Source organism: Hemiscyllium ocellatum, chromosome 7, assembly GCF_020745735.1.
Source record: "Hemiscyllium ocellatum isolate sHemOce1 chromosome 7, sHemOce1.pat.X.cur, whole genome shotgun sequence".
NCBI lineage: Eukaryota > Metazoa > Chordata > Chondrichthyes > Orectolobiformes > Hemiscylliidae > Hemiscyllium > Hemiscyllium ocellatum.
The window spans coordinates 23,745,650-23,768,346 of record NC_083407.1 but is presented as its reverse complement, the minus strand read 5'-3'; the positions used below and the strand labels follow the sequence as shown (position 1 = coordinate 23,768,346).

Sequence of the window (22,697 nt, the reverse complement as noted above, 5' to 3'; positions counted from 1 at the left end):
GGCCACCACATGGAAAATTGAAACTTTTCTGGACCTGGTGAGACCAGAAGACAGCATATTATTATGGAGAGTGAGAGCGATTGTCCAGAGCCAAGGTCGCCAGCAGGTACTGGCTAAACTCCACCAGGGTCATCCAGAGGTTTCCAAAATGAAGATGTTGGTGAGAAGTTCTGTCTCACCAGGATTGGATGTTGACGTAGCCACGTTGGTGGGGCAGTGTCCAGAGTACCAACAAGGACAAAAATTACAACCAGCAGCTTCCCCACCTTCATGGGAATGGACAGGTAAATCCTAGACTCTGCTTCAAGTCAACTATGCCGGTCCTTTCATGTGCTCTATGATATTAATCTTTGTGGACATCGATTCAAAGTGGTTGGACATGTGTCAAACATAGGAATGACAATTGCAAAGCTGTAAGCAGCTTTTACAATACATGGACTCCCAGAAGTGTTGATCACGAACAACAAGTCATTATTTACCAGCAGAGAATTTGAGTATGTCCTCAAATCACATGTAAGTACAGTCCCTTACCATCCATCATCTAATGTTCTGGTGGAAAGTGCAGTCCAAATTTTGAAGGCGGGCTTAAACAGCCGACAGCTTCACGTAATAGCAAACTGTCCCAGTCCCTGTTGGAATACAGGACCACCCTGATGCAACTACATAAATAGCACCAGCAGAATTGCTCATGGGCAGAAGACTCTGCACCAGGTTAAACCTGATTATCCTGGACCTTGAGGGGGTGAGTGAAATGGCATCAGGAATGCCAATACCAGACACAAGATTCCTCTAAGCGAGAGAGGCAGTTTAGTTCAGGGGACGAACTTTGGTAAGAAGCATGATTGAGGTGAGGTCAGATCCCATGACGTACCAAGTGTGGGTAGGTGAGATGGTCCTGAAAAAGCACATGGACCACATGAAAGCTGCAACCTCACAAACTGAGGGGAACATACCCAGCCCCTCAAGACACCTGGCAAGGCTGTCAGAACCCATGGGTTCTCCGCCTTCACCTAGCATTGAAGAAACATCTGAGGACAAGATGGACATTGTAAATGTTGCAGCCTCTACACCATTACCATCCAAAGAAGATGAACTTTGGCCGAGATGCTCCGGTTGCAAGATGCGGGCTACAATCCAGTACCCGCTGCCTGTATCCAAAGCTGAGGCAGAGGAACTGGACCTTGTGCAAAAACATCCCAGGACAAGCTACAGGAAAAAGAACAGGTCTATATCTTAGGACTTAGGTTGGGGAGGGATGTAGTGATTGGAACAAGGTCAGGTAGACCTCATAGAATATGAGTTCCCTGATTGGGGCTATAAACTTGGTTCAATCAAGGAGACCTGGCTGACAGGAATGTCAGGGTTTCTGTTCACTCTTGGAGCAGGCACTGAGGTAGCTGGATTAGTGCTATGTACTATGCACGTGTAAGTAAATGGAGAGGTAGTGACAGGATACCGGCCTTGGTGGAGTTATTTCACATAGCTTCCCAGTTACCGTGATCTGTGTGTAATCTTATCTTCAAACAAAAGCCTGTGGGCTTTTATTGTTTTGCTAATCCTTGTTGTGCAGTTGGTATGTTTACAACAAAAACCATGCAACACAGTGTACCAAATTCACATCTCCAACTTAAAGATACCAAAGGCACCAAGTTTGATAGAAATTTGAGGTATAATGCATGTAAGTTTTCTGCATACATTTTATAAATAATGTCCTTATTATCTTGCAATGACATCTTGACAAGTAACAAATAACTCCAATGAGTTTTGAAGTCTTGTTGAAATAATAAATAAACCTATTAACGTATAATCCCATGCAGCTCCAGTTCCATAGCAAAGAAGTTCAGTACACTAGGTTTAAATAAGTCTCGATTACTCAGTTTCCTAATATTATCGGCCGCATTTTATGGTTCTGTTGTAGCAAAGGATGCATCTATTAGGATTAGCGAGTAGATTAATTTCAACTGAAGATATGGAAGATGATAGTCTAAAATTTGGAACATCCAAAGATAAAGTCTTCATTTAAAAAATGAATGATTAAGAAATATTTCCATTAAAGATCAGAGTGGATTACCACCATTATTTTAACATTGATGTGCAGTGGCTTTTCTTGCTTGTAAAGCTGTATGAAGAAGGTAATCATCCTTCACTTTGCTTCAAAAGGCAGTCTACAACTTTACCATTCAGGATAAATCACTTTCAGGAGGATGCTGTACTTGTCACGTGAGTGCATTAGGAGATGCATACAATCTCAAATCTGCTAACAGCTCGAATTATCTACAATCCCAAAGCCTATTCACACTATACTGCCAGCAAGATAGATGCATCTTCCTCATAGGTCCACAAGAGGTGCAGATATCTAATGAATGTAAAAGATATTTGACATAGTCCCCATTGGATCCAAATAGCTACTATCTTTAGAGCATCAGTAACATTGAGAGATACTGTTATGAGATACTTATGAGATAAGAAAATTGATCACGTGTCACATCTGATTACTTTTCTCCTCCTGATGTAAAGCAGTGACTTTTTTTATAATCGGAGTCTGTGCATCCTGTTTTTAACTCTCACAATCTACTGGAGATTGCAATATCAGGTGGATCCTTCTTGTCATTTTTTAAATTTACTCATGAGGTGTGGGCTACTAGCAAAGCCAACGTTTATTGCTCATCACGAAATGACTTTGAGAAGGTGGTGGTGAGCTGCTTTCTTGAACAGCTACAGTTGTCAGGGTGAAGGAATCTCAAGTCAGAGCTATCAGGTTTGAAAGGTGCTGTTGAAGGAGTGTGGGTGAGTTGCTGTAACATATCCTGGAGATGATACTGCCATTGTGCATCAGTGGTGAAGGGGGCGAATGTTCAAGAGAGTGAGTGTGGTGCCAATGAAGTGGGATGCTCCACTCTGGATGGTGTTGACCTTTATGAGTTCGAGTTGCTGTCACTTAGACAAAGGGGAAGTATTCCAGCACACTGCAGACTTGTATGTGAATTGTTTATTGTGAATAGGCATTTGGGAAACAGGACTGCGTGGGCAGCACAGTAGCTCAGCGGTTAGCACTGCTGCCACACAGTGCCAGGAACCCAGGTTCGATTTTGGTGACTTACTTTGTGGAGTTTGCACATTTTCCCTATGTCAGCATGGGCTTCCTCCGGGTGGTCCAGTTTCCTCCCTCAGTCTGAAGATGTGCAGGTTAGATGGATTGGCTATGCTAAATTGTCCGAAGTGTCCAGGGGTATGCAGCTTAGGTAGATTAGCCATAGGAAATACAGCATTACAGGGAAAGGTAGGGGGTGTGGGATATTCTGAGTAGGTCAGTGTGGACTCGACCGGCCAAAAGGCCTGCTTCCACACTGTAAGGATTCTATGATTCTATTCTATGATTATATAAAAACCTGAACTCTGGACTGGACATGGGTTCGATAAACTACTAGACTCCCTCAACCCAACAAGCAGTATGGGTTTGTCTGCTCCAGGCCAGTCAATTATCCACAAGGTAGACCACAAAACTCAGAAATGTTATCATGGAGGTCAGGTGAGATGGAACTTTATGATCTTCCAGGAATAATTGAAACCCACTACAGAGCCTGTGGCAGGAAAACGTGGAAGTACTGGAAAATAGAAATATTGACTTTCCTGGATCTCATTGTCCAATTGTCAGCAATGATATAACACGGGGATCTAGGGCTAGTAATTTCCCATCTTGACATGAACACAACAGTGAAGGCTATGGACCACAAACAGAGGGTTGCTCACACAGCTACCATATTAAATCAAGGAAGTGATCTTTCATTACTTACCACTACTTAGCTATTTTGGTTGATCTAAAGTACATGAGTATGCTTATACACAAAAAAAAGTCCATGCTGTGCAAGTAATGAAGGAGCCCTAATATTTGATAGCAGACTTCTGCCTTTTCCTGCTATTGTTATCAATGTAATCAGAAAAACATTAATGGCTTATATAAATTGCATAAGTAAACAAATATGAATGGAAAACAGTGCCATATTAATATGTCTCCAATGGATATTATTACCTGATATGCATTGTTATAGCCTGGATGGTCCAGATCATGGCATATTGCTGAGGTGAGCATGGTTAGGATATCAATATCATCCATTTTGTTTTGAAGGTCTGTTAACCAGATCAACCCATACATCTGTATGAAACAAAATGAGACACGCCATGAAATAAATTCGATACAGTTGCCCAAGGTGTGAATTGAACCCAGGTCCCTGGTGCTGTAAGGCAGCAGTGCTAACCATTGTGCCACCATGCTATCTAGTCTGCTCTATCATTCAATCATGGCTGATAAGTTTCTCAATCCCATTTTCCCATTTTTTTTCCCAGTATCCCTTGATCCCCTGGGCAATCAAGAACCTATCCATCTCTGTACTAAATAACTGAATGACCTGGCCTCCACAGCCTTCTCTGGAAGTGAATTCCTTAGATTCGCCACTCTCTGGCTGAAGAGGTTTCTCCTTACCTCTTTTCTGAAATGTTTTCCCTTTACTCTATGGCTGTGCCCTCGGGTCCTAATCTCTCCTACCAATGAAAACACCTTCCCAACATCCAAACTGTCCAGCTGACCATACTGTCTATATGCTGTAAGTTTCAAAAAGTTTCCTCGGATGTCAAGCTTTTCATTCCTAGGAACCTCCTCTGAACACGCTCCTCTGACCAAATCTCCAGCTGCTTTGGCTGACTTTACTCGGAGGCATTTTGTACCCTTTTTTCCATTCTGACAACTGGACAGGTTTGGACAGGCAAGGAAGGGATGGTAGCTTGCATGCAGACAACTGATGCATTCAAGATTTCACACTGTCCAGTCTCCAGCAAATGATCAGGTTGACCACTGACAAACATCACAGCCATGTCATCTACTACAGCCAGTACGATTCATTGCTCACTAAGACTTACATGTCTCTTCTTGGAAATAGATTTAATTCTTGGACTTCATGAACTTTGGCTTCAAGCCAATTTGTTCAAGATACTCACCACCTTTATGCTAATGAATCAACAGTTGTCTACTCAGCAGAATTCCAAGACAGTCATAAATGTAGCTGATAAATAGTTCTCATTATTACATCTGATTCACTGTGACTGTTCAAATAGCACAACAGCTTTTCCAGACAGTTTTACTGTGACAGTTCAGTTCATTGCTGCTGAGTTATAACATTCAATGTAAACACACACACACACACACACACACACACACACACACACACACACATCTTCAGTATAACTGAGTGGCATGGTGGCTCAGTGGTTAGCACTGCTGCCTCACAGTGTTAGAGATCGGTGTTCAATTCCAGCCTTGAGTCTGTGAGGGATTTACATTATCCCTCTGTCTGTGTGGACTCCTGCCAGGTGCTCTGATTTCATTCCATAGCGCAAAGATATACAAGTTAGGTAATTTGGCCATACTAAATTGCTCTGTGGTGTGTAGGCTAGATGGGTTAGCTATGGCAAATGCAAGGATTATAGGCTGGGATGCTCTTCAGAGGGTTGGTGCAGACATGATGAGCCAAGGGCAGCACGGTGGCACAGTGGTTAGCACTGCTACCTCACAGCGCCAGAGACCCGGGTTCAATTCCTGCCTCAGGCAACTGACTGTGTGGAGTTTGCACATTCTCCCTGTGTCTGCATGGGTTTCCTCCCACAACCCCAAAAATGTGAATTGGCCATGATAAATTGCCCGTAGTGTTAGGTGAAGGGGGGAATGGGTCTGGGTGGGTTGCGCTTCAGCGGATCGGTGTGGGCTTGTTGGGCCAAAGGGCCTGTTTTCACAGTGTAAGTAATCTAATCTAATCAAGCAGCGATTCTTTAGTTCCATAACAAGACAGAAACACATTAAAACAAGTGACCTGCTTGATCAATGTGTCATCACCAGGATTCTTTTATTTTCCTCATTTCAGTTAACTTCATGTAACTAATTTAAATTTTAGGTTCATATCTATACTTGAAGATGGTCATTGCCTAGCACTTGTGTGGTGTGCATGGATATCATATTATTCAGTATCTGATGAATCATGAGTGGTGCTGTCATCAGCAAACATCCACTATCCTGAGGAACTCCTGCAGAGATGTCCTGGAGCTGACAATACTGAACTCCGACAACCACAAGCATCTTCCTTTGTGCTAGAGATGACACCAATCAGTGGAGAGTTTCCCCTGATTCACATGAAGCAATAAAAGATGGAGTTCCCTGTGACAATACGATGAGAAACCTCGGCAAAGGTGTCCTGAAGCTTCTCAATTCAGGACCATCACCAACTTTCCGATGGTATCTCACCACCACACTGTCCAAAGCAATCAGCGATGGACAACAAATGATGGCCTTGCCAATATGGCTCAGTGCCACATAAGATCTTAAAGAAACTTCTTAGTTCATAGCAAGTAATCAGTAAACATATGTAAAGTAATGGTCTGGTAAATTTCATCCTGCAAGATTCTGTAATATTTATCAAGAGAATACAACAGTTTATTTAGGACTACCTTCAGCAAACATGGGAAGCATTAGTCAAAGCATTTGCCACCCTCCAATCATCTGGCACTACTGCAGTGGACAATGGGGATGCAAAGAGCACCATTAAATGCACAGCAATCTCTTTCTTCACTTCCTGTAGTAACATAGGGTATATCCCATCTGGCCCAGGAGACTTAGCTACTCTTATGTTTTCAAAATTTTCAGTACATCCACCTTCTTAACATGAACATGTTCGAGCATCTCAGTTTGTTTCATCCTGTCCTCAGTCATGAATACTGAGGCAAAATATTCATTAAGTACCTCCCCTACCTCCTACGACTCCAGGCACAAGTTCCCTCCACTATCGCTGATCGGTCCTACCCTCACTCGGGCCATCCTCTTATTCCTCACAAAAGTGTAGAATGCCTTAGGGTTTCCTTAATCTTACACCCTAACCCTTCTAGCTTTCCTAAGTCCATTCTTCAGTTCCTTCCTGGCTACCTTGTAATCCTCTAGAGTCCTGTCTGATTCTTGTCTCCTCAAACTTAAGTAAGCCTTCCTTTTTCTCTTGACTAGATATTCCGCATCCCTTGTTACCCATAGTCTTTTCAATATGCCATCCCTTCCTTGCCTCCATGGACAAACCTGTCCAGCACTATCAGCAAGTGCTCCCTAAACAACTTCCACATTTCTGGCATTTATATACCTGTTCCCAATTTAGGTGTCCCAGTTCCTGCCTAATAGCATTGTAATTCTCCCTCCACCAATTAAACACTTTCACATACTATCTGCACCTATCCCTCTCCATAACAATAGTAAAGGTCAGGGAGTTGTGATCACTATCACCAAAATACTTTCCCACTAAAGGATTTGACACCTGACCTGGTTCATTACCAAGCACTAAATCAAATATGGCCTCCCCTCTAGTTAGCCTATCTACATATTGAGTCAGGAAGTCTTCCTGCATATACCTGACAAAAACTGCTCCATCAAAACTATTAGATCTAAGGAGATTCCAATCAATATTAGGAAAATTAAAGTCACCCATCACAACAACACTGTTATTCCTGCACCTTTCCAAAATCGGCCTCCCAATCTGCTCATCCTTGGTTCTGTTGCTATTGGGCGGTCTGTAGAAAACTCCCAATAAAGTGACTGCTCCTTTCCTGTTTCTGACTTCCACACATACTGACTCTGTGGAGAAACCCTCCTCAATGACCTGCCTTTCTGCAGCTGTGATACTATCCCTGATTAGCAATGCCACTCCCCACCTCTTTTATCTCCAACCCCCACCCTTTTCCTTTTGAAACATCCAAACCCTGGAACATCCAACAACCATTCCTGCTCCTGTTATATCCAAGTCTCCGTAATGACCACAACATCATAGTTTCAAGTCTTGATTCATGCTCTAAGTTCATCACCTTTATTCCTGATACTTCTTGTGTTAATAGAAATACACTTAAACCCACCACATTGACAGCAACTTCTACCTATCAACTCTTTATCGCTTCTTACAGACTCTCTGCATGCTATATCTACCTTTTCTCTAGCTTCTCCATCCTCAGATCTGTAACTCTGGTTCCCACCACCCTCAATACCCGCTTCTCCACCACCCCCCCCGCCTTCCCTGCCAAATTAGGTGGCAAATGTTACTCCCTTATTCAATAAAGCAAATAGGGATAATCCTGGGAATTACAGACCAGTCCCAGACCCAGATGGGGACGGAACGGTGGCTCAGTAGTTAGCACTATTGCCTCCCAACACCAGGTTCGATTCCCGCCTTGTGTGACTGTCTGTGTGGAGTTTGCACATTCTCCCTGTATCTGCGTGGGTTTCCTCTGGGTGCTCCGGTTTCCTCCCACAATCCAAAGATGTGCTGGTTAGGTGGATTGACCATGCTAAATTGCCCATAGTGTTTAGGCATGTGTAGATTAGGTGCATTAGTTGGGGTAAATGTAAAGAAGTAGGGGAATGGCTCTGGGTGGGTTACACTTTGGAGGGGTGGTGTGGACTTGTTGGGCTGAAGGGCCTGTTGCCATACTGTTGGTATTCAATGATTCAGTCAGTCTTACGTCTGTGGTGGGTAAATTATTGGAGAGGATTCTGAGAGACAGGATTTATGTTTACTTGAAAAACGATAGTTTGATTAGAGATAGCCAGCATGGCTTTGTGCGGGGCAAGTCATGCCTCACAAACCTTATTGAATTCTTTGAGGATGCGACAAAATACATTGATGAAGGTAGAACAATGGATGCGGGGTATATGGATTTTAGCAAGGTATTTGATAAGGTTCCCTGTGGTAGGCTCATTCAGAAAATTAGAAGGCATAGGATACAGGGAAATTTTGCTGTCGGATACAACATTAGTTAGCCCATAGAAAACAGAGGGTGGTAGTAGATGGAAAGTATTCAGCCTAGAGCTTGGTGACCAGTGGTGTTCTGCAGGGGTCAGTTCTGGGACCTCTGCTCTTTGTAGTTTTTTTAAATGACTTGGAAGAGGAAGTAAAAGGGTAGGTTGGTAATTTTGCTGATGATACAAAGGTTGGTGGAGTAGTGGAGAGTGTGGAGGGCTGTTGTAGGTTGCAACGGGACATTGACAGGATGCAGAACTGGGCTGAGAAGAGGCAGATGGAGTTCAACCTGGAAAACTGTGAAGTGATTTATTTTGAAAGGTCAAATTTGAATGCATATTACAGAGATAAAGGCAGAATTCTTGGCAGTGTGGAGGAACAGAGGGATTTTGGGGTCCAGCTCCATAGATCCTTCAAATTTGCCACCCAAGTTAATAGCGTTATTAAGAAGGTGCATGGCATATTGGTGTTGGCTTTCATTAGCAGGAGGTTTGAGTTTAAGAGCTGCAGCTCTATAAAGCTGGTTAGACCATACTTGCATACTTGGAATATTGTGTTCAGTTCTGGTCACCTCATTATAGGAAGGATTTGGAAGCTTTACAGAGAGTGCAGAGGATGCTGCCTGGACTGGAAGGCATATCTTATGAAGAAAGGTTGAGGAAGCTGAGGCCTTTCTCATTGGAGTGAAGAAGAGTTAGATTTGATAGAGGTGTACAAGATGGTGATTGGAAGAAGGTTTAGGGGAGATGTCAGAGGGAGGTTCTTTACACAGAGATCGGTGGGTGCGTGGAATGCAATGCCAGTGGTGGTAGTAGAGTCAGATACATTAGGGAGATTTAAACGACTCTTGGACAGGTACATGGACAATAGTAAAATGAAGGGTATGTAGGTTAGTCTGATCTTAGAGTAGGATAAAAGGTCAGCACAACATCAAGAGCCAAAGGGCCTGTACTATGCTGTACTATTCTATGCTCTAAACACAACAACCCCAATAAATATTAACAATATGGAGAGAAAGAGATGCCAGTTATTTATGACAAAATGTGTGAAGAGTTTACTATTAACAGGCCAGATATTTTAGAAGTTGCTGGGTGCATCATTTGAAATTTCTGTTTTCATTAAATTTCAATGTAACATTAATACCGAATAGGAGAGATGCAGGCAAATGTCAGTGAAGCCTACACTCCATGAAAATGTATTTTAAAATGGATAGAGTAAATAAAAAGAAACTTTGAATTAGCTGAAGCTTCAATAACCAAGGGAGATAGAGTTCAGGGAATTGAACTTTGAATCAAAGATGAGATAAAGAACAATATTTTCATGCTCTGAATGATTCAGCTTTGAATGATAAGCTGAAAGAATGGTCCATACAGATTCAAGAGTAGGCTTAAAAGGAAACTGGACAATTGGAAGTGAAGAAGAGATGGAAAGGGTATGTTGAAAGATTGGGGAAATGGGACTTATTGCACTGCTCGTTGAAAGAGATGGACTCAATGGACAAACTGGTCTCTTTTGTGCTGTGGTTCTATGTCTTCACACGGGTTGAGGCCATTACAAATGGACTAATACTATTCTTATATAATATTGACACACATGCAGCCTCAATAGTATTTATTACGTGATACTCTGGAGGGAGAGCCCTGGTTGATTTTACCTCCCTCATACAGGGCATGAATGCCAACTGCAACACCATGTCTCTGACTGCCATTCCAGCGGAGCTGGTCATGCAGTGCAGAATGGGCTTAAAAATGGAGCCTTGACTCCTCTATTGAAAAAGTAAAAAGTGAGGTCTGCAGATGCTGGAGATCAGAGCTGAAAATGTGTTGCTGGTTAAAGCACAGCAGGTTAGGCAGCATCCAAGGAACAGGAAATTCGACATTTCAGGCCAGAGCCCTTCATCAGGAATGAGGAGAGTGTGCCAGGCAGGCTAAGATAAAAGGTAGGGAGGAGGGACTTGGGGGAGGGGCGATGGAGATGTGATAGGTGGAAGGAGGTCAAGGTGAGGGTGATAGGCCGGAGTGGGGTGGGGGCGGAGAGGTCAGGAAGAAGATTGCAGGTTAGGAGGGCGGTGCTGAGTTGAGGGAACCAACTGAGACAAGGAGGGGGGAGGGGAAATGAGGAAACTGGAGAAATCTGAGTTCATTCCTTGTGGTTGGAGGGTTCCCAGGCGGAAGATGAGGCGCTCTTCCTCCAACCGTCGTGTTGTTATGTTCTGCCGATGGAGGAGTCCAAGGACCTGCATGTCCTCGGTGGAGTGGGAGGGAAAGTTAAAGTGTTGAGCCACGGGGTGGTTGGGTTGGTTGGTCCGGGCGTCCCAGAGGTGTTCCCTGAAGCGTTCCGCAAGTAGGCGGCCCGTCTCCCCAATATAGAGGAGGCCACATCGGGTGCAGAGGATGCAATAGATGATGTGTGTGGAGGTGCAGGTGAATTTGTGGCGGATATGGAAGGATCCCTTGGGGCCTTGGAGAGAAGTAAGGGAGGAGGTGTGGGCGCAAGTTTTACATTTCCTGCGGTTGCAGGGGAAGGTGCCGGGAGTGGAGGTTGGGCTGGTGGGGGGTGTGGACCTGACGAGGGAGTCACGAAGGGAGTGGTCTTTGCGGAACGCTGATAGGGTAGGGGAGGGAAATATATCCCTGGTGGTGGGGTCCGTTTGGAGGTGGCGGAAATGACGGCGGATGATACGCTGTATACGGAAGTTGGTGGGGTGGTAGGTGAGAACCAGTGGGGTTCTGTCTTGGTGGCAGTTGGAGGAGCGGGGCTCAAGGGCGGAAGAGCGGGAAGTGGAGGAGATGCGGTGGAGGGTATCGTCGATCACGTCTGGGGGGAATCTGCGGTCCTTGAAGAAGGAGGCCATCTGGGCTGTACGGTATTGGAACTGGTCCTCCTGGGAGCAGATGCGGCGGAGACGAAGGAATTGGGAATGTGGGATGGCGTTTTTACAGGGGGCAGGGTGGGAGGAGGTGTAGTCCAGGTAGCTGTGGGAGTCAGTCGGTTTATGGTAGATGTCTGTGTTGAGTCGGTGGCCCGAGATAGAAATGGAAAGGTCTAGGAAGGGGAGGGAGGAGTCTGAGACAGTCCAGGTGAATTTGAGGTCGGGATGGAAGGTGTTGGTAAAGTTGATGAACTGTTCAAACTCCTCGTGGGAGCACGAGGCAGCGCCAATACAGGCACTCCATCTTCCGCAGCTACACTAGCATCCATATTGGGGAGACGGGCCGCCTACTTGTGGAACGCTTCAGGGAACACCTCTGGGACGCCCGGACCAACCAACCCAACCACCCCGTGGCTCAACACTTTAACTCTCCCTCCCACTCCACCGAGGACATGCAGGTCCTTGGACTCCTCCATCGGCAGAACATAACAACACGACGGTTGGAGGAAGAGCGCCTCATCTTCCGCCTGGGAACCCTCCAACCACAAGGAATGAACTCAGATTTCTCCAGTTTCCTCATTTCCCCTCCCCCCACCTTGTCTCAGTCGGTTCCCTCGAACTCAGCACCGCCCTCCTAACCTGCAATCTTCTTCCTGACCTCTCTGCCCCCACCCCACTCCGGCCTATCACCCTCACCTTGACCTCCTTCCACCTATCACATCTCCATCGCCCCTCCCCCAAGTCCCTCCTCCCTACCTTTTATCTTAGCCTGCCTGGCACACTCTCCTCATTCCTGATGAAGAGCTCTGGCCCGAAATGTCGAATTTCCTGTTCCTTTGATGCTGCCTAACCTGCTGTGCTTTAACCAGCAACACATTTTCAGCTCCTCTATTGAAAAATCTATCAGTAAAAATTTTTGACCTCTCATTTATTATTAAGAGATTAATAAACTCTTAAATACATATAAATGCATGACATACAAAAAAGCTATAAAAGTATACCTTTGAATGTGATCTACACTGGTCTTTTATTCATAATGCTCTTAAAATTAATCACTGCAGATAATTGCATAGTATTTGATATTAATATGCATTATTAATCTTCAGAATGTAATTTCCTCTCATGTTATAACACTTATCTTTTAATGACACTTCTAATGAATGTGGTTTTTCCATTTAGCCCAATTTAATTTTTTTCCCATTATTCTTTCACGGGCTGTGGGTGTTTTGCTGTCAGTAATTGTCCTTGAAATGGGTGGTTTGTTTCAAAGTGCGGTTAACAGTAAACCATACCGCAGTGGTTGTCACATGTGGTCCAGATGTGGTAAGAATGGTAGGTTTCCTTCCCTAAAGAACCAGATTAGTTCTCACCAGAGTCAGGAAGGATTTCTTGGTGTCCATTACTAAGACTAGTTTTATACTGCAGATTTATTCATTAGATTTGAATTCCACGAGCTGCCATAATGGGATTTGATCCCATAGCTCCACAGCATTACTTGTGCCATCTAGATTTCAATCACACCACCATCTCCCGATCATCTCGGTGTTCAGTTTAAACGTAATGGAGTCATTAGCCCTGGTTTTAATTGGAAAGCAGCTTCTCAGACAGGATTGGTTGAAACCTCATTACATTTAAAAGAATGATAGTTATTGACACATCACTTGATAACCTGATTGGCATAGACCTTCTGCTAAGGGAACAATGTACCCAGAATACACCATGTCAATTTAGGGAAGGTGAAGTTAAATTCAATTTTCCATGCAATCTCATTTTCATTAGCCCAGAAATTAAACCTTCTGTAAATCAGTGTATAATTTACTGCAATTGATTTGTGTCAAGAACTAGGCATCACTCAGAACCATGAACAAGGTTGGAAATGCCAAGCCAGTGAACAATTCTTTAACTAACTGATTTCATGCCCCTTTTATTCAGTTAAAGTGACTGCTTTTTTAAATCTCCCTTTCGTAAACACAAGTTGTGACCAACAAACAATTGAAGCTACACAGGTGACTAGGAGCAATGTGAGGGACACAATCAAATACATGTTTTCTCGCCTTTGCATCTTGGAGGAAGATCACCAGTTTTGTGGGTGTTCTGGTTTTGAATAAAAATCAATGGATGCTCATGTGAAAAGTAGTGAAGGTCAACTCACTTTTAAAATCCTTCAATATTTCATGTTATTTCATTCATCCTGCTCAGATTACACTGAGATTGACCAGAAATCATGCACAATTTCCAGGTCATTGGCATTGTGGAATTGAATAACACAGAACTGAAAGACTCCAGACTATAGAGCCTTGTATCATTTGAGTCAAGCTCAACAATTTGAAATTAGCTTCACTGCTCCTGGATCAAAGGGACTATAAAACTGCCTGGGTGAATATTGTCTGAATGTATAGACTGAATTTACATCAGACTTGGTTGTAAAGCCCTCTATATTTGGACAGCTTTCTGACATTCACTGTTCAGCCTCACTCACATGAAATAGATTATTGAGCAAGACATCAAAGGTCGATTGCTTCCTGGTGAATTATATGATTCAGCTACTTCAAGACTTGCGATGACAATTCTATGGTTTTCAGAGCTGAGAGGAAGGAATTCCAATTATACTCAAAACCAGAAATGTAGCAAAAATGAAAATAAAGCAAACATATCTCAAGCTTGGAAACTTAGAAGACAATTTTGATCTGATTTACCATGTGGGAAACCCACTGGATCAGGTGGAACACCCATTTTACAACCCACCCAATGTTATACATTGACTTCAATAGAGTTTGAAAATGGGTGAGTTCCAAACCAGCATTGCATCCAATATTATCAGGGTCCCACCACCATGTAAGTTAAATTTGTGCCCTTTGCACCAGTAATTATCTTACCATCTGGGTGACACAGAAGCAATGCTTGAAGTTATGGAAGGGAATGTTGTTATAATGGCGATACACCTCAAAAAGGAACTGTTGCAGAACTTCCATTTCAATGTTGAATTTGTTCATAAAATCCAGGTCTATGTACATCAGTTGAAGGAGCACCATGATCTCTGCATCTTCCCATTGCCTGGTGTGAAAAGAGTGTTGAGATTAACACAAAATCATCACCAGTGTCAAAATATTGAAACATTTTGGGTGCATTTGCACTCACCTATCAATCTGAGACTTGTAGTTGAAGATCAGACTCAAGCACAACAAAATCAAATTTATAATATCTGGCATGAATTATAACAGCCTTGCCCCAAAATGCAAGCAGTTGACAGATTTAGAGACATGTATATGTAGACAGATTTCTCCCCCAATAGTGAAACGTGAAACATGTAAATGTTAAGAAAATAAATTTATGTTCTTCACAGGAGCAATGGGTTCAGTAGAATTTACCAAATAAGAGACAAGATTGGGAGTGAAAGATTGGAAAGACTTGATAAGAAAAGGGTGACATATCAGAAAAGATCCCTTTGTATCTCTTATTAAAATTTGGCCCTGGATCAAACATGAATGCATGCAAATGCTGGACTGACAGTAATATCACTGCTTAAACCTCTACTCTTCTTCTGCATTGGTTGATGTGAAGCACTGCATAAAGACAAGGGAGACAAACCAAATAAAGCTGGAAGCAAAATCTCCAAATGCACTTTAAAGTTGGCATTCACTTTATGAATTTAGTCACAATTATCAACATTGTCTGGCACCACTGAGACTTTGGGGGTTTATTGTTATTAACTGCAAATAGACCACAGCTAGCAAAGAGCTGTCCAAATAGAGTGACTCTCAAATTCATGTGATTATCCGTGCCCTCTATGTTGCAGGCCTCATAAATCTGAAAAAAAAAAGCAGGACTCCTACACAAGTCTTTGATTGTTTTACAATCGCATTCGTTCACTGTCAAAAACTGGTGCTACCTTGAATTTAATTTCAATTCTGATTACATGTTCATTGTAGCCATTGCTTTGGAACAGATATGAATGATAATGAGATGTAATTGCTTTCATCCAATTTGATAAGCTTGAAAAAAAAAGACATAATTAACTGTGGTACAGATAAATAGTAAACAAAGCCATGAGAATAAACAGCCAACCCAGCTGATAGATGTATTTGCATTCTTAATAAAAATCAATTATGCATCACCATGGTGTTCACCAGACATTATGACAAAAAAAAGTCTTCTTCCTACTTGTAAATTACTCCCGGTCCTCATCTATTTACGAATCACGTAATACAGAAAATTAGCTCTTTGAAAGAGTTATCTAATTATTTCCAAACCTTTCATTTTTGTTCCTCCATTGTTCTGTGTTCCTCACAAAGCCCCTGTTTTCCTCTTTTTACTAATTTCAATGAAAGACATGTGCATGACAGGGTTACGAGGCTGATAAAGTCCATTGATGGCCAAGTCTTGGAGGAACATTCCTGTTCAGAAATTGGATTATTCAAAACAACAGGGGCCCTACAGGTGTATAGGATGTGCAGGGAGAAACTCAAAGAAGCAATTAGAATGGAAAATGCTGGCAGGGAGGATCCCAAGATATTCTACAGGTATATCAAAGGGGCAGAGAATAACCAGGAACGAGTAGAGCCTATTAAGGACCATGGGGGAAATCTGTGCATGAAGCCTGAGGACATTGGTAAAGGGTTAAATGTTTACTTCACATCTGTCTTTAATTGGGAGATGGAAGATTCAAGTACAAAACATAAGATGATGGACTGTGAAGTTCTTGAACTGATTGATTAAGAAGCGAGAAGGCATTAAAGATCTAGATGAGTTATATCCCAGGCTGGTTCAGAAGACAAAGGAAAAAATTTTCAGGGGCCCTGACTCGAATTTTTAAATCATCTCTGGCCACAATGGAGGTGCCAGAGAACTGGAAAGCAGCTAATGTGGTTCCACTTTACAAGAAGGGTGGTAGAGATAAACCAGAGAACTATAGATCAGTGAGTCTAATGCCAGTGACAGGAAAACTATTGGAGAAAATAGTGAAGGGGAAAATTACTCTCCATTTAGAGTGGCAAGGTTTGATCAGGGATAATCAGCAATGCTTTGTTAGAGGGAGGTCAGGCTTAACAAATTCAATGGAATTTTCAGAGGAGGTGGCCAAGTGTTTGGATGAGGGTAGAGCAGTTGATGGATTTTTTTCTAGATTTCAGCAAGGTCTTTGACATGGTTCCATATGAGAAACTTATAAAGAAGGTAAACTTGACAAGATGGATTTAAAATCGGCTTAGTGGCAGGAGACGTCTACCTCACCAGTAGAGTTGAACTTGAGAAGTCCAAACTCTCCTCTGATTTACATTATTTCCTGTGGATGGGCATGGGCTCTGTTCGGGACTTTCTGATGACAGTATATCTAGGTCTATGGTTGCAAAGTACACCAAGTGAACAAATTGTTACATTTCAATTGACTCCCAGACCTACTTACAGTATATTCACACTGGTAGTGCATAGACAGTTATCTTGAATTAACCGATCAGATTAGCAGCTACGAGTCATGAATGTCTTCCTGATTCACTTATGAGTTTTGTCACAGGTGATTAACCAATTTTTGAAAAAAAAACGAATGTCTGGATTCAAGGTGGAAATGTCATTCCAACATTCACAAGCTTATCATAAACTTCTATTCCATTTCATGTTAGAACCACTTGGTGGAGCAAGCTCAAATGGAAGAATAGCCTAATCCTGATATTTAGTTCGATATTCCTCTGGCTCCATCATTGTTTCTTGCTACCTCATGATCAGTTACAAGCAACCCCACCTAACTGAATGCCTGATAGTATTGAAAGATAAGTTTCGAGTTGTACACTTATGTTGAGTTTGGAATGGTGCTTGTATTCCAATCTAGAGATTTGTTGGTACCAATGAAGTGTCACAATGCACACTGACAATCTGTACGTTCCCTGCTGTCAATGTGTGATGGAATGTAGGTTATAACATTATTAACAGTGTTGGAATCGCTGCTTAGCTTATCAATTTATAAGCATTAGCTGACAGCAGCTAGTACACATACTACTTAAGATTGACTAATACTTGAGGTCAATTCATAATTAACAACGTTTCCGAGAAGATTAGATTACTTACAGTGTGGAAACAGGCCCTTCGGTCCAACAAGTCCACACCGACCCTCCGAAGCGCAACACACCCAGACCCATTCCCCTACATTCACCCCTTTACCTAACACTACAGGCAATTTAGCATGGCCAATTCACCTAACCTGCACATTTTTGGATGGTGGGAGGAAACCGGAGCGCCTGGAGGAAACCCACGCAGACACGAGGAGAATGTTCAAACTCCACACAGTCAATCACCTGAGATGGGAATTGAACCCGGTCTCTAGCACTGTGAGGCAGCAGTGTTAACCACTGTGTCACTGTGCCACCCCTAGTTACAAACCAGAACATTAACAGCAGACAAGCCTGTCAATTATTAATTCAGAAATACAGTTGGACAAATATTGGGCCGATATTTATCATTCAGTTCAAATACACAAGTAATTGTGGGCTGTTGTCCAGTGGTGATGTCCCTACCTCTGAGCTAGAAAACTTGAATTCAAGTCCCACCTTTTACATGAGTTAACATATCTGAACAGGTCATTCAAAACCAACAACAATTAATTGATACTGATTAAAAACTTGCGCTGGGAAGACTCCAAGGCTTGCGTACCAGTTATCAAAGGTTGGTGTCTTCAGATACTGTCTGACTTCTTCTGTGACCTCAAGACTGCTGCAGTGAAAAAGAATGTGATATTTTAAGAGCGATCTCACTTACTCTGTCATCAGCAATGATGTCCCTCGAATTAACAGCTGGTTAGCAATATTTAGCTGGTTACTCAGGTCTAATAAAGCATCTATTTCTGTTCAAGGTTCTGTTCTTGTTTTAGGAGATAAGGTAATCAAATCATCTTGGCCAAGAAGAAGGCCACTTGTTCCACCCAAGGATTACAGAGTTGGCCAAATTTACTGCTTCTTTGCACAGAATATGGCAAACAACTCACTGACTGAGTTCAGTTAATCTGACACAAATAGAAGTCATGTAATTCCTACAGCAGCTAAAATACCTTCTGTACCATGGAATGAAAGTTTTCACTTATCATAATGAGGAATAACTTCAATATTTGTTTTTGTTATTTCATGATTCCTGTACATTTCTGGACAGCACTGAGCAAAAGATGCAACACTAGAAGCCCAATTCTTTTCATTAAATTGAGTCCCAAATGCCTTTTCAGGGGAATGTAAAGTCTCATGGTACTATTCAGGTCTTACCTGGCGAAAATCTTCCTCCAGGAATATTAGCTTTGCTGTTTGGGGTTGATGGGACTTCAGTGTCAGTTGCTGCTGAGTTTGGCTTCCAGACAACACTTCTAACAAATTCATTCAGTCATAATCATAGAGTCATGCAATACAAGAGAGGCACTTCAACCCATTGAGTCCACACTGACAAAAAAAACATCACTTATCTACTTTTACAGCCTTGAATGTTATGCCATTTCAAGTGCTCATCCAAGTAGGTTTTGAAGGTTTGGAGTTTACCTGCCTCTGCTATCCTCCCAGGCAGTGCATTCCAGAATCTTCCTGCCTCTGCTATCCTCCCAGGCTGTGCATTCCAGATTCCCAGTACTCTCTGGGTAGAAAGAACACCTTTCCTTAAAATCCCTCTAAACCTCCTGCCCATCATCTTATAATGAGGCCTTGTTGTTACTGACTCTTCAACTAAGGGAAATAGTTGCTTTCTATCAACCTTGTCCATGTTCTCATACACTTAGATACTTCAAACAGATCAGCCTTCTATGATCTTAAGATAAGCCCGCCTGAACCTACGCAGCCTCTCCTTGGAGCAAAACTGCTGCAGACAACATCCTCGTAAATCTGCACTCCCTTCATTGTTTAGTCATAGAGATGTACAGCATGGAAACAGACCCTTCGGTCCAACCCGTCCATGCCGACCAGATATCCCAACCCAATCTAGTCCCACCTGCCAGCACCCAGCCCATATCCCTCTAAACCCTTCCTATTCATAAACCCATCCAGATGCCTTTTAAATGTTACTGTCATACTAGCCTCCACCACTTCTTCTGGCAGCTCATTCCATATAAGTACTACCCTTTACATGAAAAAAATTGCCCCTCAGGTATCTTTTATATCTTTCCCCTCTCACCCTAAACCTATGCCCGCTAGTTCTGGACACCCCCACCCCAGGGAAGAGACTTTGCCTATTTATCCTATCCATGCCCCTCATAATTTTATAAACCTCTATAAAGTCACCTCTCAGCCTTCAATGCTCCAGGGAAAACAGCCCCAGCCTATTCAACCTCTCCCTCTAGTTCAAATCCTCCAACCCTGGCAAGATCCTTGTAAATCTTTTCGGATCCCTTTCAAGTTTCACAATAACCTTCTGATAGGAAGGAGACCAGAATTGCACGCAATATTCCAAAAGTAGCCTAACCAATGTCCTGTACAGCCGCAACATCCCAACTCCTATACTCAATACTCTGACCAATAAAGGAAACCATATCAAAAGCCTTCTTCACTATCCTATCTACGTGCGACTCCACTTTCAAGGGGCTATGAACCTGCACTCTAAGGTCTCCTTGCTCAGCAACACTCCCCAGGATGTTATGATTACCATGCTTGTGAACAGATTTGATGATTTCATGGAATCATAGAATTCCCTAAAGTGTGGAAGCAGGTCATTCAGCCTATTGAGTCTACACTGCCTCTACCCCGACCCACCCTTCTACTCTGTCCCAGTCACCCTGCATTCTCCACGGCTAATCCACCTGTACTGCACATCCCTGGGCACTGTGGGCAATTTAACATGGACAATCCACCTAACCTGCACATCTTTGGACTCTGGGATATCAAATGTCAACGTTGTATCAAAACAAAAATTTATTTTTGCCAGCACCATCACTCTTTAGGAATGGTAAATACACAGGAGGTCTTTCAAACTAACAAGTTTGTGTCTGGTCTCTGCAACAGCAATTTAGTCAATTCCCTATTGAAACCCACAATTAAAACTGCCTCCATTATTCTATGAGGCAGTGCACCCCCTATAACAAGTGTTCACTGAATTTTTTAAAAATCCTTAAGTTGCCTTTGGTTCTTTTATTAATCACCTCATATTGATGTTCAATGGTTCTTAAAGTTTCAGTCAACTGAGATTATCCTCTCGACCGACTCTCTCCAGACACTTTAGGATTTTAAATACCTCTACAAAATCTCTTTTCAAATATTTTTTCTTGATGGAGAATAACCCCAGCTTCTTTATCCCGTCTAAGTAACTGTGATTTTCTTATTCCCTGGAACCAGTCTCATAAATCTCTTCCTAACTCTCTTTACTGCTTTCACATTCTTTTAAAGTATGAGGCTAGAGTTGGATTTAATGCTCCAGGTGAGGCCAAAAAAACTAATTATTTTACATAGTTTTAAAATCATTGTTTTTTTCATTCTGTATCTCCATTTACACAGCTCAGGATTTTGCAATATCTTTATAATTGCTTTCTCAATCTGCCCTTCCAACTTTAATGATTTATATTCATATACCCCAGCCCCTCTGCTCCTGTACCCTGTTTAGAATTGTATACTTTGGTTGATATTTCCTCATTCTTTCTACCATAATGCATCATCTTATATATCTCTTAATGTTAAATATCATCAGCTAGATTTTTACCCATTCCACCAGCTTGCCTATGACAGTCGATATGGAAGACCAGAAGAGAAAATAGAGAGCTAGAACTGCCAGATATAGCTCAGACTTTCATATCAGGAATTGTTACCATCTAGTTTCTCTCTGCTGCCTGGGAAAATAGTATCCTGTATATAATTGAGGCATGAATAAGTAACAATGAGATGTTAATATTTGCAAATAAACCCCTTTCTGCTCACTGGTGAGTCTCTCATCTCGCATTAAAGTCTTAGGTGGAAAATCAGACATTTTCCCAATCTCACCATATTTTCCCAAATGACTCACCACTGCCCAAATTGTTCAAGGTTGTGAAGAGTCCATTGATGGTATTTCTTCAGCTTTTATTTTACTGCCATTTGGAAATCCACAAATGTATTACCCTCATCAAAAATCTTAATCAAGTTAGTTAAATATAAACTGCATTTAGAATAACCACATTTAGAGAAAATGCTGACTTTTCTTAATTATTACTTGTACTTCCAAGTGTTTTGTAGTATTTGTTCCAGGATTATTATTTCTGAAATGATAATCCCACCACCTAGGTTAGACCAAGTGGCTTGTAATTGCTTGGTTAATCCTCACACTGTTTGTTGAACAAGGGCATAATATTCACAATTATCAGGTCTCTTGGCAATACCACTATATCTGCAAGGAAAAAAGATTTTGCAAATTTCCTCAGAATCCTTGGAGCATCCCATCTGGTGACCACCCTTTTTAATTCATCCTTTTTGTCCAATTTTAGCCCATTATGTCTTTAAAAATATGACTCTGCCACAATCTTCTTCCTTGCTAAAGACAGATGGCAAGTAATCATATCGTATCTCTGTCATTCGTTTCTATGTCCAGGTGTGGATCCCCTTTCCTAACTGGGCCCACTCTTCCTCTTTCTTCCCTTCTTCTTATTTCTATGTTTTTAAAAGATTTTCAGATTCCCTTAGCTGCCAATCTCTTCTTATATATTAACTTTGGCTCTTTTGTTCCTTGTTCACATCTGCATGTCCTGCTCATTTTTTTCCATAATGGACCAAATAGATTGCATCAGGAAGGCATCTCACTGCCACCTTTCCAAGGGCAATTCGACACGCAAAATAAATGTGTGTCCAATGAGCAAAGTCCATACCTCAAAAGAATAAAAAGAAATGTAGAAGAGAGTTTAGTTGCTGCATAGTTTCACCACAGTGAGTTTCCTCACAATGTATGTTACCTCATCTGCAGGTAATTTTCCATTACTTGCTGGCACTCTTCTTTTGTTTTTCTTAATGAACGTTTGTGATAGAAGGGTGACGGCTTGTTCGTTCCATCTGACAGCTCTTTAAATAACCCTAGCCAGCTGAGGTGTTCAACACTCTGGG

At 42.2% G+C, this 22,697-nt stretch overlaps 1 protein-coding gene across 1 annotated transcript in view; it reads right to left on the bottom strand.

The window, feature by feature from the left end:
* si:dkey-219c10.4 (high affinity cGMP-specific 3',5'-cyclic phosphodiesterase 9A) overlaps positions 1-22,697 on the bottom strand; it is a 114,113-nt gene that overhangs the window by 34,952 nt on the left and 56,464 nt on the right. Inside the window, exons 6-9 of the mRNA XM_060827737.1 lie at positions 22,550-22,692; positions 18,325-18,384; positions 14,562-14,739; positions 4,031-4,153 (exon numbers count right to left, since the gene is read on the bottom strand). Coding sequence (XP_060683720.1) covers positions 4,031-4,153; positions 14,562-14,739; positions 18,325-18,384; positions 22,550-22,692 — 504 coding nt within the window. The remainder of the gene's footprint in view (positions 1-4,030; positions 4,154-14,561; positions 14,740-18,324; positions 18,385-22,549; positions 22,693-22,697) is intronic.